This window comes from Mastigoproctus giganteus, chromosome 2, assembly GCF_048544385.1.
Source record: "Mastigoproctus giganteus isolate SK-2022 chromosome 2, ASM4854438v1, whole genome shotgun sequence".
NCBI lineage: Eukaryota > Metazoa > Arthropoda > Arachnida > Uropygi > Thelyphonidae > Mastigoproctus > Mastigoproctus giganteus.
The window spans coordinates 99,697,491-99,715,106 of NC_143576.1; the positions used below are offsets into that span (position 1 = coordinate 99,697,491).

At 36.4% G+C, this 17,616-nt stretch overlaps 1 protein-coding gene across 1 annotated transcript in view; it reads left to right on the forward strand.

The window, feature by feature from the left end:
• Window positions 1-17,616, forward strand: part of LOC150089462 (uncharacterized) — a 110,292-nt gene that overhangs the window by 59,248 nt on the left and 33,428 nt on the right. Inside the window, exon 2 of the mRNA XM_090389990.1 lies at window positions 9,661-9,884. Within this exon, the coding sequence (XP_090246116.1) occupies window positions 9,661-9,884 (224 nt within the window). The remainder of the gene's footprint in view (window positions 1-9,660; window positions 9,885-17,616) is intronic.

Sequence of the window (17,616 nt, forward strand, 5' to 3'; positions counted from 1 at the left end):
AAATTATTTTGCAATACTAGAACCGAAAAAAAAAAAAATCTCATAAAAAAGTATTCATCTGTACACTCTCTCCCCACAACTGCCGATTCAATATTGTAATTTCATCACACTTATTAAACAAGATTCATCAGTAGACACATCTATCAGACAATTTTTTAATTAGATTTTTTACTTTATGTTATTTTGTACCCTGCTAGCTGCCTCTGCCGAAAGATCATTTAATAAATCACAAATAATAGAAGATTATAAAAGAAATGCTATTGGTCAAAGTAAACTGTGCAATCTTGCAATGTTGGCTATTGAGCATAAATATGCCAGTAAAATGTATTTTATTAATGATTTCGCAAATGTAAAAGCACTAAAAGTAACATTTTAACTTTTTTCATAAATTTATTAGCTATAGTATAATTTTTTATGTTTGTCAAATTGTATTTAATAAGTAGTATCATATTGTAATATTAATTTTCATGTTTTTGATGTTTGTAAAATTATAAAGAAATCGTAAATAAAATACATATTTATGTTATTAAAATGATTCAACATTTTTTTATATTATACCTAATTAAAATTTATTTTAATAACAATAAGGAGCCTAAAATGATTTCTTGCCGAAGGGCCCAAAAAATTTAGTTATGCCATTGGATGATCTGGTTATGAAAATATAAGATCACACTAGAAAAATGTCATGAATAGTGTAAAATGTTCACTATGCCTGAAATTCTGCCCAGATATGATAACAGAATTCTGCTCAATTCTGTCGTCATATAGTATTAGTATTAGTAATGGCCATATGGTGCAAGGAAATCTAAAGCTTATGCTGCACCAGCCAAAAAAAAAAAAGAGTAAAATAATAATAAAATTAAACTGAAAAAAAATTAATAAATAATAAAAGAAAAGGAAATAGACAACCTATGCATTTCCCTCCTCCCATAGGCAACTATCCAGCTCACCTTTGAATTTCCCCAAACTGCCAGCCTCACCCATTCATGTAGGTAACTAATTCCAGTAATTTATAACTCTCTGGCTAAAATAAAACTTCCTGCAATCCAGTCTAAACATCTTCCCCCCGCAACTTGAATTTATGGCCTCTTGTTCTAGAATCATTTATAACCATGAAAATTTTGCCCTCATTCATTTTACTTTTGCCTCTCAGAACCTTAAATACCTCAATCAAGTCTCCTCTAAGGTGCCTAGTTTCCAAGCTGTCCAACCCACATATTTGAAGTCTTTCCTCATATGGATGCCCTTTTGCCGATCTCACTAGGCGAGTGACCCGTCTTTGGACCCTTTCAAGAAGCACGATGTCTATTTTTAGGTGTGGGTTCCATACTTGAACACAGAATTCCAAGCGTGGTCTAACAATAGCCTTATATAATGGGATTATGACATCCTTATCTCTACTAGAAATGTTCAACAAATCATCGATAGGACACCATGGGCCTTCCTTGCAACCTGTCTACGATGCCCGGAGAACTTCATGTCTGACCATAGCATAACTCCCAAGTCCCTTTCTTCCACTACTGACTTTAGTTCAACTCCACCAAGTATATAAGTTATTTTGGGGTTGCTGTTACCCAGATGTAACACCTTGCATTTTGCTGAATTAAAGCACAGCTGCCACTTTTCTGACCATCCCTCAAGTCTATCTGTGTCACTCTGAAGAAGCTCTGCTTAGCGATGATCATTAACTACTCTAACTATTTTTACATCATCTGCAAATTTAGACATCACGCACTCTATCTCTTCATCAACGTAATTTAAGAAAATCAAAAGCAACAGTGGTCCTAATACTGATACTTGGGGAATCCCACTTCTTAGGGCTATACTAGATGGGCACTTAAAGCACAGCATTGGAAATGCCTTCGAATGACTGGGTTTTACAGGAAGCAGATGCATGCAAACTAGACGGATGATTCTAATGCCGCGTTGGACGATGGCCGCTGGCATTCAACATCTGCTGATGCTGTCGGAGGTATTGAAAGCACCAGCGACTTGGCATTTATACTGCCCGAGGAGAAATTCTCCCTGTGCATTAAGTAGAGTAAGAGAAATAGATTGGAATTGCCTTTCTTCCAATGATTATGTTGAACAACTTACGTTAATATTAAATGAAGCTTGTATTAAAAGTATGAAAAATAGGCAAGGTGTTATAAGACCTGTATTTTGGTGGACTCCAGAATTAACTGATAAAAGGAAACAGACATTTGTTAGCAGAAGAAAATTTCAGCAGGTGAGAAGGAATGGGAATAATGAGCTGTGTGAAATTTATAAAGAAATATATAAAAACAATAGAAGGGATTATGTGAGGTCTGTCAGCAGAACCAAACAGCAGATGTGGCAGAAGTATGTGAGTGAACAGGGTTCCAGAGATCCCTGGAAATCAATTTTTAGGCTTATTAACAACAAAAAGAATTTATCAAATATAACGTGCACGATAGGAAGTGGTTATGAACAGACCCTGACGTGGGAAGATTCTGTAAATAAGATCTTAGAGGAGCTCTTTCCAGAAGATAGTGAGCATGGAAATTTATGGCAAAAGCAGGATCCGAGTAAATTAGTTTTGGAAGACAAATTGCAAATCCAAGACATAGATCAAGCAATGGACCAGGCAGGGGATGGCCGGTCACCGGGCCTTGACAAACTAGAAGTGTCAGTTATGAAAAGGACATATGGTATGCTGCCAGAATTGTATCTAAATATGTATAATAAATGTCTGGAAGAGGGTGTATTTCCGGCTGGGTGGAAAAAGGCACGGATATCTCTTTTAATTAAAGATACAGATCGTATGTTAAATGAAGCAAGCTCATATCGACCTATTGCTTTACTTTCTGTGTTAGGAAAAACTTTTGAAAGAATATGTATTAATCGGCTTATAATGAAACCTAAATTTAATGAAATGTCTTCTAGTTGTCAATATGGTTATAAAAAAGAGTTATCAACTGAAGATGCAATCTGCAAATTAATGCAGATGGTAGAAAGAAGTGATGAAAGATATGTGCTTGCTATCTTTGTGGATTTTAAAGGTGCCTTTGACCATCTTTGCTGGAGTAGTGTCCTCTCCAGAATTAGAGATATTAATAATACGAGTTTAAATATAGTCTTTGAAGATTATTTTTGTAATAGGAATGTGGTTGTTAAAACTGGATACAATCAGGTTGTTAAAGAAATAACAAGAGGATGTCCGCAAGGTTCGGTTATCGGTCCCTATGCCTGGAATATTGTGTTTGATGAGTATTTAAACATGGATTCTGATGCTGTAAAAATAGCGTATGCCGATGACTTGGTTATTTTAGTGAAGGGAAATGCAAGATCAGTAATTGAGAGTAGGGCTAATGAAGCTCTTGCGATCTTGCAAGAATGGACATTGAAGCATAGACTGCTGATATCAAAAGAGAAGACTGTTCAGATGTTGCTAAAGGGGAAACTAAGTATGAATAGAGTCCCATCTGTGAGGTTGATGGAGAGGCCTGTTCGGTATGCCCGAGTAGTAAAATATTTAGGTCTAAAATTAGAAGAAAGGCTCTTTTTTACCGAGCATGTCAAGTATTTAAAAGAGAAGATTTGTACATTATATGCCAAGCTTCGAAGAGTTATACGGAAAGATTGGGGTATTAAGGGAAGGGCATTAAACTTATTGTACGAATGTTTGTTTGTTCCTATAATATCTTATGGTGCTGGAGCTTGGGTTAATAAATTAAATAATGTTGTTATTCAAATACTTGATTCAAGCACAAAGATTTGCTTTGCTTGGCATTACAAGGGCATGCCGGACGGTGTCTTCAGACGCCTTGCAGGTATTAGCTGGAAAGATGCCAGCCTATTATGTAGTACTTGTTGCAGGACTCTCATATTTGACAAAAAGAAATATCAAGAAAACTGTACTTGGTGTGAGCACATGTCCAGATGCTAATAAAGAATATACAAAAGCAGATGTAAAATTAGAGAAGAAAAGATTTGTGAATGAAATCAAGATAAAATGGCAGGAATATTGGGATACATCAGAAAAAGGTCGGCAAACATATATATTTCTGCCAAGAGTTGATATAGTTGATTTTAGAAATAAGAGCTGGTTACAATTTGGATTACAATCAACATTTTTGGTAACCGGACATGGATTGGCTCATAAACTATACCAACTGAGTCTGCATGATACTGGATTGTGCTCTTGCGGTGAAGAAGAGACATCTGAACATGTCATGATGTATTGCAGTCAATATGCAGATTTAAGGCATACTCTAGAACTATCTTTGGGCATTCTGGAGAAGGAGCTCCTCTATGTTATGTTTAATGACAGGCGTCTCTTTACTTATTTTAATAATTATGTAAATAGCGTATTTAAAAAAGAGTAAGATTGCTGGATAGTAGAGGCACGCCTCCACGTGGCAGGGATGTCAACTCGGGCTATCAAGATCAATAAAGATGAAACTTGAGATTGATTTTCCTAGCACGAGGCTAAGTTGCCGAGCGTTATTGTTTTGTTAACTTCTTTCTTTTATGGTTTATTGCGTTGCAAAATTTAACAATATAATAAAAAGGATTTCAGTATAGACTTTATTTCCCATTTTAGAACTAGCCACGGATGAGCCTCGGCTCAGGTAGTGGATTCTATAATGGAGGTCAGAATGGAATGTGCATCAGGTGGTTGGCCTTCAATTCATTTGTTTGTTATTATTTGGAGAAGACTATGTTTGGCACCGAGAAATTTATTTGAGAGGTGGAAAAGAGGCCTGCCTTGTACAACATGGAATTAAAGGATTACCTCAGAGGACTAACAGAGGGTTTTAATGAACTTTGAGGGAAAGTATTAAATAATTTAAAAAAATCTTTTGATTGCCACAAACATTAATTCAAATTCATTGTGCATAGTGTCTTATTTTTCAGAATTTTCATTTTCTACTAAATACTAATATTTATTTTAAAAAATAGAATAAATTTTATTGTACAACAGAGCGTCGAAAATCCAAACGTCAATAATCCGAACGAGCCAGCATTTATTATTATTTTTTTTATGCTGGTGCCATAAAATAATTGCAGTAAGCGCTGGTTATTGTGATCACGTTTGCAATTTGAATTTTGATTCTATTAAATGGCAATTGTAATAAGTTAAAATTAGGGGTATATTATTATATTATCCACAAACTATAAAAATGAAGATATAAGGCACAAATTTATACTTTTATTTTACCTTACCAATTAACAAAATTAAATGTGAAAATTGGAAGAATATTATCCACAAGTTAGCAAAATAAAAATAAATTTATGCTTGCATACATAGCTTAATTAAAATACATACAGTGCTAGTAATTAAAATACATACAGCATTTTCATTAAAGGCTTATACATATGTGTTATTGTGGCTGAAAGTTCCATTTGTTTTGTTACCTATGAATAAAAATATGTGAGTACAACTTAGTGTTTTTATTTCTAAACTTACTAAACCTATTTTTTTAGTCTCCAGAACTGTATTTTTGATAAGTTCGAAAATCTGAACAAATCGGAAGACCGAACTCCCCCCATCCTGTCCCAATTAGTTCAGCTTATCGATGCTCTGCTGTAATTATATTCTAGTATTTTGCCATGGGCCTCCGTAGCCGAGTGGGCAGGAGCGGGAGTGCAGTAGCACACGCTCTTTGAGTAGACCGGGGTTCAAGCCCCTGACTGCTGAATACGGTCGATCTGCCAACCCGCACTGGACCAGCGTGGCAGATTATGGTCCATTTCCCTCAGCATGAATTGTTGAGGAGGCTTCCATCCTGCAGTGGGTTGATAATGGCTGCACTTTACTTTTACTTTTTATTTTGCCATGAAAGGGTGCCGACACTGTTGAAATATGTAAAAAAAGAATTCCTTATTGACATCCCTGAAGACTGCCCTCCAACTGCTTTCTTTTCCATTCCCTCTTCCATCTCACAAGTTAATGGCTTCAAAAACATATCCATCCCTTCTTCTCATAAAATTATGCAATATGCAACAATTTTTTATTACGTCGATAGCAGAGTGGGGATTCAGTAATATGCTAGAGTGAAAATTGCTCAATTTATTGCTCAGTATTCCAAATGTGCATTTACAAGTCGCCTTGCTCGAGTTAATCTATAATTGAAAATTCTTTGCTCGCTGCTCAATTTTTTTGATGGGTATGGTCATATTAAATTTTCATTCAGTCCAAATGCTTCATCCCTTACAAAAACAAATGGCATTGCCAGCTCATTTGTACCAGGAAGAGCTCTATTTAACGGTAAATTAAGTTGGGGAAAGAGGGTTCTGCTTCTTATCAAAAGCTTCCCAAAACCTACCAGATTATTCTCATGGTTAGATTAGGTTCAAATTAGCATTGAAACTGTGGTGTGAGGTGACTTGCAGTAAATGAAAGGGTGTATGTTACAGGACAAACAGTTCTGAGGAATATGATAAATATCTTTTCAGACAAGTTGAATGGGCAAGCAAATGTGATTGTCTCATCATGAGTATTTTAACCTAGCCCTTCTACAGGGTGTCTCAGAAATATTGGTACAAACGTTTAGGGGAGGTAGGTAACATCTAAAGGAATGTGAATCGCATAGGAACCCATAACCAGAAACGTTATCATTAAGTATCCTGCTACAATATGATAACCTTCTGCCATTTTCAAACCTTAATAATTCCTCATGTGTGAATGTAGATGCAAAATACTCATTCAGTTTGTTTGCTATCTGAGCAGGATCACCAACAGTCGAACCATCGATGTCAAGTGGACCAATCAGATTCATCCTCCTCCTTTTAGAGTTTATATAAGTAAAGAGTTTTGAGGTGCATAAGGCCTTGAATGGGTTGAGCATGCTGAATTCTGATGGGATCCTTCCACTTGTTCAGATTATGAACCTAAGGGGGCATAAATTCAAATTAAGAAAGGACAGATGTAGAATAGATGTGCGGAAATTTGCCTTTAGCCAGCGGGTGGTTAATTGCTGGAACAAACTTCCATCTGTCGTTGTGGAAGTTGATAGGTTGAATAAATTTAAGGAGGAACTGGACAGGCATTTGGAGGGAATGGTGTGATTTTTTTTTTTTTTTTTTTTGGCTGATGCTGCATAAGCTCATACACTTGCTTTCTTGCATCACATGCCACTACTACTACTACTACTACGTCATCGTAAGTCGGTAGACAGCGCTGTTCATCAGTTTGCGAGAGGAAAAATTTCTGGTTTACTCATTCAAGCAGTAGTCGCCGCACGAAGAGCATGCATCGATATACGAACTGTGAGCTGGTAGACATGCACCTAGTGTATGGATTAGCAGAAGGCCCACACAGTGTGCACCTCCATGCAGCACAACATCGCTTTGCAATAAATGTGTGGGCAGGTATGGTCGGTGACTGCTTAGTCGGCCCATACCTGTTACCATCCTGCGTGAACTCCGCTAAATATCGAATCTTTCTTGAACAAGTTCTACTAGGGTTACTTGACGATGTTCCAGCAAATGTGAGATGCAGCATTTGGTTTCAACATGATGGGGCGCCTGCCCATTATGGAAGGTGTGTTCGTGACCATTTGAACAGGCATTTTGGGCGTCGATGGACTGACCGTGGTGGACCCGTTGCCTGGCCGCCACGCTCACCTGATTTATTGAGCCTTGATTTCTTTCTGTGGGGGGCCCTCAAATCTATCATGTATGAATTGCCTGTGGAGATGGAAATGGATCTCGTGGAGAGACTCGTCTGCGCTGCTGCTACTGTCAAAGAAACTCCAGGTGTGTTCGACCGTGTCTGCCAATCCATGATGTGTCAGTGTCACACATGCATCGTGTCTCATGTCTCATGGTGGAACCTTTGAGCATCTGTTGTAACATCATGAAATGTATCCATCTTGTACTCCATGGTTAATATTATGTCAAATAAACGTTTGCCACTAATTACTGTCTTGTGTCATTTCTGCTTCTTGTGCCTCTGCTACTACTTTCCCGTGACGTTTCTGGTTATGGGTTCCTATGCGATTCACATTCCTTTAGTTGTTACCTACCTCCCCTAAACGTTTGTACCAATATTTTTGAGACACTCTGTAGAATGGAAATCATGGACTGGCAAGGGACCATGCAGTTTTTTGAATCATCTGGATTTTTATTCTAACCCCCAGTGTTTCAGAGAAAGTATAAGCTCTGATATCCTCAACAAGCTCCTTACCAAAGATCCAATCTGCATGAAAATCTTCAGGTCGTATGTGACTAGTGTTAAGCCCAAGATTTTGTTTTAGCAGAGTCTTTTCTTCTTTTCTTCAAAAATGTACCACATCCATTATTCCAGTGAAGTCTTACCATGAAATTGCATATTTACAGTTTTGCAAAAGTGTATGCTATTTTATTAACAATTCTCAATGACTATTTTTTTTTCCAAGTGAACTTGAACAAAGATATCAAAACCATCACCGATTAACATTTCATTAGATTGTTTGGTATTTAGTATACATACAGCTCAACCAAAAAGATTTGTTGTGCTGCACAGTAGCAAAACTAAGCAGTGGGGAAAATGAAATTCTGTACATTGTATGCTCAGTTCCATATGCTTTCTCACCTGATCATTTGTGCATCTTCACTCATTAGGAATATTTAGTTGTGCTATACTGTAGCTCAATAACTGCCAAGTGCAAAGCAACATTACACCCTGAAAAAAGGGTGTAAAACCACCTGATTTTGATCTCCCTATATCTGCAAACATGTGTTCAGTATCATTTATAGGATGCCACATGTTTTCCTTGCCATCTGATTACACTGCATGGAGAATTTCATGTCTACCTGTACCATAATCCTCAAATCCCTTTCTTCCTCTACCATTTTTAATTAAACTCCTCGAAGTGTATGAGTTTTTAGGATTGCTATTTCTGTGTAAGAACTTGCATTTTGCTTCATTAAAACCTAGTTTCCACTTTTTTGCCCATCCATTTAGAGCAGTTAACAGAACTGACTGCACCATTTCTGACTGCTCAACTTCTAGCTCATGTTGCACCTGCTGGATGTGGCACAAGCATCTGGGTTTCATTCTGAGAATCAGTGACCTTGAAAATTCTAAAAAAATATGATAAAAAATTTCTTTATTATTTTATTATTATTAGTTTCTCTTGTTTATTATTTTTTAATTGAGTGTAGCAAATCACAATAAATAGACCACCATTGTTCAAGCCAAAAATAATTTTTTTTATAATTAAAACAAAAAGGGATCATACAGATGCCATGTGAGTGTCCTTGCTAAAATCAAGACTGTGAATGATGGAGGATTAAAATTAGGACTACTGACTGTTAAAATTTATATTTTATACAAAAAATATACAAAAATATAATAATAAATTTGTGCCACCACAACAAACTTGCCTGACATTGAATAACTGGTGACTGTTAAAGTCACCAGTTATTCACCGTCGGAAAATCATTCTTAATTTTAACAAAAAAAAAAAAAAAAAAAAAAAAAAAAAGTTGTGCTGAAAACTTCTGGCTGGGCAGAGAGAGAGAGAGAGCTCCACCTGGTCACGTCACCTCTACTTAGAAAGTTGTTTTGGCATCCTGAGAGAGAGCTGTTTTGTTTTACTATTTTCTATTAACTGCAGTCTGCTAAATTAAAATTTATTTAATGCCTTTTTTAAATATTAGCATTATTTAATTATTTACATTTTCTCCCCCCCCCCCACTTACACAAAGTGATAGATGCCACTGGAAAGCCGCCCCAAGGAGTGCTAACAGGAACATTTTTCTCTCTTGGATCTTATGAAGAATGCATTGACATGGTAATTTCATCTTCTAGATACACCACTGAGCATTTCAGAGGAGAGTACTGCCTTATACAAACAGACTTTTTCCCTAGTTTGTTAAGACCTATGGAAGAACTGCAAAATATCACAAGAATTCGAGACCACAAGAACACAGTAAGTTGATTATATATGATTCTAGTGTTTTTCAGATTAGAAAACATGAATATGTTTGACATTGCTTTGTACGCATGGAATTAAACTAAAGTTTAGCATTTGCATTCTGTATCTTTTGGAAAACTCCTACTAAGTTAAATATTTTAGCATGGTAAATTAACATGGTAAACCAAACAACATGTGAACTTTGTTAGATCTAATTTTATGGGGAACTGTAATTTTGCATAAGTGATGGTGCACAAATCAAATTTAAAAGTTATTTATAACTCTAACATCAGCACACCCAGAAATTTGTCTGGAGGGAAACCAGTCAGTAGCAAACTATTACTCTAAGCACTGCAGTAAACAGAAAAGAACGCTTTAAAAAGTGCCTTTTTTATGTTCAATTTCAACAATTTATCCTCCACTTTGCTCTCAATTATTACAAAATCATTTAGATCCCTGCTAGAGTTTGATAAGCTTCTGCCCTCCACTACCTTACAGACTTCTTCATGTGTGTGAATGTAGATGCAAAATACTCATTCAGTCACAATTGACACTAAAAGAACAACACTTCTAAAATTGATTAAAATGTTGATAATTTCTTTAATCAATTTGTAGGAAAACAAAATTTTCTAGTACTGATTCTTCAGGTATTAAAAACATAAACATTTGTCCTACAACTGTTTCATCCATAGTCTGTTCCACTACATACGTTACTTCTAAAAAAAAGTTCAAAGATTCTCTGAAGGGGGAGAGGAAGGAGCTAGATTTTCCCCTGCCACCACAGGGGTTTGTACGTGGTGCTAAAGCCAATATCACCTTTATAGTATGGAGAGCCCAGAGTCCATTATTATTTGAGATGCATATTATTATATCTTCCGAAATAATAATAACACTTAAAAGATCCAAAAAAATGTTTTCATGCTATGTAAGCAAGTTAATAGATAAAATAATCCATATGAAAATGAACATCAGATCCTGAATTTTGAACAGATTCCAAAGTTGCAAACAACACAAAAACATTATTATTAAGATAATACTTCATAAAACATAATCACATCTTAAAACATTATTGAAGGTGAGGAGGCCTCTTGTTCCGGGTTCCATATTGATAGAGAAATATATATTGTTCGTCCGGAGAACAGTAACTAAAAGTTTAATGAGGATTAAATAAGATAAGACAGGTACAAAAACAATAAAACAGAATGAGCACAGAAGCTTTTGAGACCATGGTTCTCTTCCTCAGCTATAAAATACATAAATATGTTACATAAGGAATCACGAATGTGCCGGGTGTGGTCATGCCAGACAAACAAAGAGCATGCATGAGGCAGATGCATGCTCTCTATAAAACATTATTATTGAGATCACGCTTTCATTTAATAATTACTTAAAATGAAGTATTTTATTTCTAAATAAAGTTCTTTCTTTTTTATTTCAGTACAATAAAATTTTCTGTTAATGTATTGAAATTAACTTCACTATAGCTTGCGAAACATTGGTGAATGTGACCTAATTACACATGACATGTAATATCCAATAGCAGATAAAGATAAAGCATGTTATGCCAACTTAATTATGCCAGAATCTGATATCCTTGTCTGCTTTCCAATCAGTAAAGTAGCAATACTAATAGTGATAGACATCATGTAATTCAATTATCTAAAATTATAAAATAGTTTTATCTGTTAACACTTGCAGATTGTCCTTTTTTATGTATAATTAAAACTGCCTAGTAGGTGCAATGGGCTAAATACTCACAGCAAAACAAACTTCCGCTTTGTGTTGCCTTGGTATTCATGCTCTTTTTGGAAAATAAATGGAAAATTAACAAAGGTTAATTTTCCATTTATTTAAAAGAAGAGCCAATGCTATGACAGCCTGTCTTGAGAAATACTAGTCCCTTATCAGAAAGCAAGTAGATACCATCAAATAAAGCAAACTGCATCATATAGCCGGAGATCTGCTATCTGAGGAGGGACTAGTAGATAGTATGTAGTTCATAGCAGTATCTTATCTTTTAAATAAGTGGCAGATTAAATTTTTGGAAATATCAATTGTATAAAAGTCGGGCAGTGTCACGGATACCAAAGGTAAAGGCAAAGTTTGTTCTACTATGTTTATTATGCCAATTGCACTTACCAGGCAGTTTATATCTTTCCAGCTGAAATATCACAAGAGAAAGCAAAAAAGACCTACTTTTCACGATAATTTTTTTTATTATTATTGTTTTATTTTTTGTTTATTTTATTCTTAACTTTATTGTTATTTTTTATTATATTATTTATTGAAAGTATGTTTATCTAACAAGGGACAGGTTTTGCCTCTGCTCATACAAATAATTCTACCAAATCAGAACAATGACAACAACAAAAAAAAAAAAAAAAAAAGAAAAGAAAAAAATCTGAAATGAATGGCTCTGATATAGTAACAAAAAAAGCAGAGTACTAAATGCTAAATGTTTGATGTTACCTAAAATAAAAAAGTCCTTTCATAAATCAATGTTTATTATGCCAGAAATAAATTATGATTTCATTCTTGCATAATGAACACTGATTTTCCATATACTTGCTTTGCTATGTTGGGTTTGTATTGAATTGTTAATATAGAAGTATTATCAGTTCAACAAAAGCAAACTAACATAAAAGTATTAACTTTTGTTTTCACTATGATATTCAATTTATATTCCATAGTAATTTTGAATATTTTGTTTCAACATAACAAAAGATGTTTCAAACAAGTTCTTGCTTGGAATATATATATAATTTTCTTTTGAAAAGTTGAAGATCAGATAATTGTAAGCAGGAGAAAAACAGATTTTTCACAAAAAGAAGGTAGCAAAGATTTACCCAGTATGAATAAACATTTTACTAGGTATGCATTTGCCTATTCTTATTTATTATTTTAATTATTTCTCACCATTAAAAACTCCACAGCCATTGAACAGCCAGAGCTCTGTAACCATTCAGAATTAGGCACATGTTTATATGAACTTTTTCCATTATCTTCAGGTTCTGGTTTGATCCTGAAAAGTGGAAAGAGTATCCTATGGATCAAAACAATTAAAACCCATTATATAAATATGGATCTGGAAAGCTTCATTAAAATACTAGAACAATTTGAAAATTTTCTCTGTACCAGTTGGATAGTAAACTTCATTTCAGAAGTAGCTTAATCTAGGCACATGTTTGAAGAACTTGAAGTTTACAGTAAAGATATGAATGACAAATTGCTTCTTATCTCTACCACCTTCCATTCAACAACAAAACACTGACACATATTTACAATGATAGTCAACTGATCATGTGTAGTAGAATGGGATGCCAGTCATTACAAAAAAAGATTCATTTCCAGTGCACTGTGTATACACTCAAGTATTGTTCTTTCTGTGTCATTAACAGAGGCATATGATGCAAAAAAGCAAGCCTATATAGCAACAGCCAAAAAAAAAAAAAAAAAAAAAAACCCACCTTCCAATGTCACCCATCAATTCACTCCAAATACTTGTCTAGTTCTGCCTTGAACTTATTTAAATTTTCGACCTTCATTACAACAGATGGAAGTCTGTTCCATCTATCAACCACCCGCTGGCTAAAGCGGGTAGTTGATAGTAGGAACAGACATCTATTCTACAATTACCTTTTCTCAATTTGAATTTATGTCACCTGAGGTGAGTAGTAGTAGTAGTAGTAGTAGTAGTGGCACATGATGCAAGAAAGCAAGTGTAGGAGCTTATGCAGCATCAGCCAAAAAAAAAAAAAAAAAAAATCACACCATTCCCTCCAAATGCCTGTCCAGTTCCTCCTTAAATTTATTTAACCTATCAACTTCCACAACGACAGATGGAAGTTTGTTCCAGCAATTAACCACCCGCTGGCTAAAGGCAAATTTCCGCACATCTATTCTACATCTGTCCTTTCTTAATTTGAACTTATGTCCCCGTAGGTTGGTAATCTGAACAAGTGGAAGGATCCCATCAGAATTCAGCGTGCTCAACCCATTCAAGGCCTTATAGACCTCAATCAGATCACCGCGCAGGTGCCTAGTCTCCAGCCACTGCAATTTGCAGAACTTAAGCCTCTCTTGGTAAGAGGATCCCTTCATTCCCCTCACCAATCGTGTTGCTCTTCTCTGTACACGCTCAAGCAAATCTACATCCTTCCTAAAATGAGGCCTCCAGACCTGTACGCAGTACTCAAGGCATGGCCTGACCATTGCCTTATACAGAGGGACAATCACCTCCTTTTCCCTGCTAGCAAAATTCCTATATATCATTGACAAAACCCCATGACCCGCCCTAGCAGCCTGTCTGCACTGCTCAGAAAACTTCATATCTGACTGCACAATTACTCCCAGGTCTTTTTCATTTTCTACCACCTTAAGTGTAGTACCACACAGTTGGTACGTTTCTCTGGGGTTACTTCTACCCATATGCAGTACTTTGCATTTGTCAAGGTTGAACTTCAGTTGCCACTTCTTAGCCCATCTGCCCAAATTATCTAGATCCTGTTGCAGTAGCACACTGCCATTACTGTCATTAACAACCCTGCCAACCTTTGTGTCATCTGCAAACTTCGACATTAAGCCTGATATACCTTCATCAATATCATTGATAAATACACAAAACAACAGTGGACCCAACACCGAACCCTGTGGGACTCCACTAATAACATTAGTCCACGAAGAGCAGCACCCATTGATTACCACCCTCTGTCTTCTCCCACTTAACCATCCTTTTATCCATTGTAGCAACTTACCCTTAATACCATTCTGCTCCAATTTGTACAGTAGTCTTCCATGCGCAACAGTGTCAAAAGCTTTCCTGAAATCCAAGTATATGATATCAAAATTATTTTTTGCATCCAGTTCCTTTGTGACCACATCATAATAACCAATCAAATTTGTCAGACAAGACTTTCCCTTAACAAACCCATGCTGTGTTTGAATTATTGCTGCAGTCTTGTCTAGATGATCCTGCAATGCATCTTTAACCAGCGACTCCATTATTTTACCCGGAACAGAAGTTAAACTAACTGGTCTGTAATTACTCGTGTCACCCTTCGATCCACCTTTGTGAATTGGGGACACATTTGCACATCTCCAGTCCGTGGGAACCTCCCCTGAGTCCAAGGATGCTCTCATAATTATGGCTAAGGGTTTGCTTAGTTGCTTTGCCGCCTCCTTTAAAATAACTGGATAGATCCCATCCACCCCAGGTGCCTTTCTTATGTTTAACTTCAACAATTTCTCCTCCACTTTGCTCTCAGTTATTACAAAATCATTAAGCACACTGCTACAATTTGATAACCTTCTTCCATTTTCAAATTGTAATAATTCCTCACGTGTGAATGTAGATGCAAAATACTCATTCAGTTTGTTTGCTATCTGAGCAGGATCACCAACAGTCGAACCATCGATGTCAAGTGGACCAATCATATTCATCCCCTTCCTTTTAGAGTTTATATAAGTAAAGAAATCCTTGCTGTTTTTCTTAGCATCTTTTGCCAAAGATTTCTCGTAATCCGCCTTCGCCTGCCGAACCTCCTTTGTGACCTGATTACAGACTAGCTTATATCTGCCACAGGCTTCTGCGTCACCTGATAATTTATATGCATCCCATGCATTTTTCTTCTCTGTCACGAGTCTCATTAGTTCATTTGATAACCATTTAGGCCTAAACCTTGAACGATATTTCTTAATCGGTATATAAAGTCTATAGCTTCCACGATTAATTCTTTCAATGCTTCCCACTTAGAATTTACTGTTTGTAACATCGTCAGTTGATCCCACTGTACAGAATTTAAAAACTGTCTGAGACCACTGTACTCACCTTTACGGAAGCAAAAACCCTTTCCTTTACCCCTGACGGTAGTTACCTCTTTGAGTAAATCCCACTTCAGCACACTGTGATCACTGCCACCTAGTGGTTCCTTTATCTGCAAATTCTTAATACACGAATGATCACTGCTGATAACCAGATCAAGAGTGTTACTTTCTCTGGTTGCCTCTCGAACATGCTGCTGCAGAAAACAATCATCCAATAAATCCACAAAAGTCTGACTAGTGTGTGAGTGACCAACCCACAAGTTCCAGTCAATATCTGGGAAGTTAAAATCCCCCATTATAAGACATTCTGATTTACTGGCCCACTCTATTTCTCTGTACAATTGTTCATTATACTCATTCAAGTCATTAGGCCTATAACACACTCCTACTCTTATTTTTCCTTTCGCAGTGCTTATCTCACACCAAACTGACTCAACAGAGCACTGTTCATCTATATTAACTGGGTGCACTTCCTTTGATTTTATGTTTTTCTTAATTAACAGCATAACACCCCCTCCCTTTCTGTCCTGTCTATCCTTTCTGTACACATTGTACTCCCCAAATTCCAGTTCTGCATTCCTTATATCTTTGTGACACCACGTCTCTGCTATCCCAACAATATCTGCCTTTGATGTCTTGACCAACACTTCAAATTCATCAAATTTATTTACTATACTTCTAGCATTGGTATACATGCAAGCATACATGCTCCTATGCCTATTCCTTGTTACCCTAACACATCCCATATACCCAACTATTCCATGATGACTGCCATCCGTCCCTGAAACCCCCAACACCCCTCGCTCCAGGTCGCTTCTTATTCTAATAGAAGTTGTGCAAAAATCACCTTCACCTCTGCCTGCGGTTACTGTTAAACTATTAGTCTTTGTATCCCCCCAAACTAGCAGTTTTCCGACCCACCTAACACTGTCTCGATAGCATCAGCAAATATTCTTGCACCCTTTCTATTTAAGTGTATCCCATCCCTGTAGAAGCAATCTCTCCTGTTAACAAGTACAGTTAACATTTTGTATTTTGAGCAAGAGGAAAAATCTCATCAGCATTGAGCTTTCTCATACCATTCAAGGCCTTATACACCTCAATTAGATCACCACACAGGTGCCTAGTCTCCAGATGCTGCAATTTGCAGAACTTAAGTCTTTCTTGGTACCAATCTCGTTGCCCTTCTCTGTATTCATTCCAGCAGCTCTACATACTTCCTAAAATGAGGCCTCCAGACCTTTATTTATGCAGTACTCAAGGTGTGGCCTGACCATTGCCTTATACAAGGGGACAATCACTTCCTTATCCCTGCTAGTAAAATTTCTGTATATCACTGATAAGACACCATTAACTACTCTTGCAGCCTGTGTGCACTGCTAAAAAAACATAATATCTGACTGCACAATTACCCCCAGGTCCTTTTCATTCTGTACTACCCTAAGTGTAGTACCACAAAATTGTTACGTTACTCTGGGGTTACTGCTACCCATTTGCAGTACTTTACTTTTGTCAATGTTAAATTTCAGTTGCCACCACTCAGTCCAACTGCTCAACTTTACTAGATTCTACTGCAGTAGTATACTATCATTACTGTTATTAACAACTCTGCCAACCTTCGTATTGTCTGCAAATTTAAACATTAACCCTGATATACCTTCATCAATATCATTGATAAATACAGAAGACAACATTGGGCCCAACATCGAACCCTGGGGGACTCCACTAATAACATTAGTCCACAAAGAGCAGTGTCCATAGATTACCACTCTCTGTCTTCTTCCACTCAACCATCCTTTTATCCATTATAGCAACTTGCCCTTAAAGCCATACTGCTCCAATTTGTACTGTAGTCTTCCATGTGCAACACTAGTATCATATACTAGTGTTGATGTCAAAATTACTTTTTGCATCCAATTCCTTT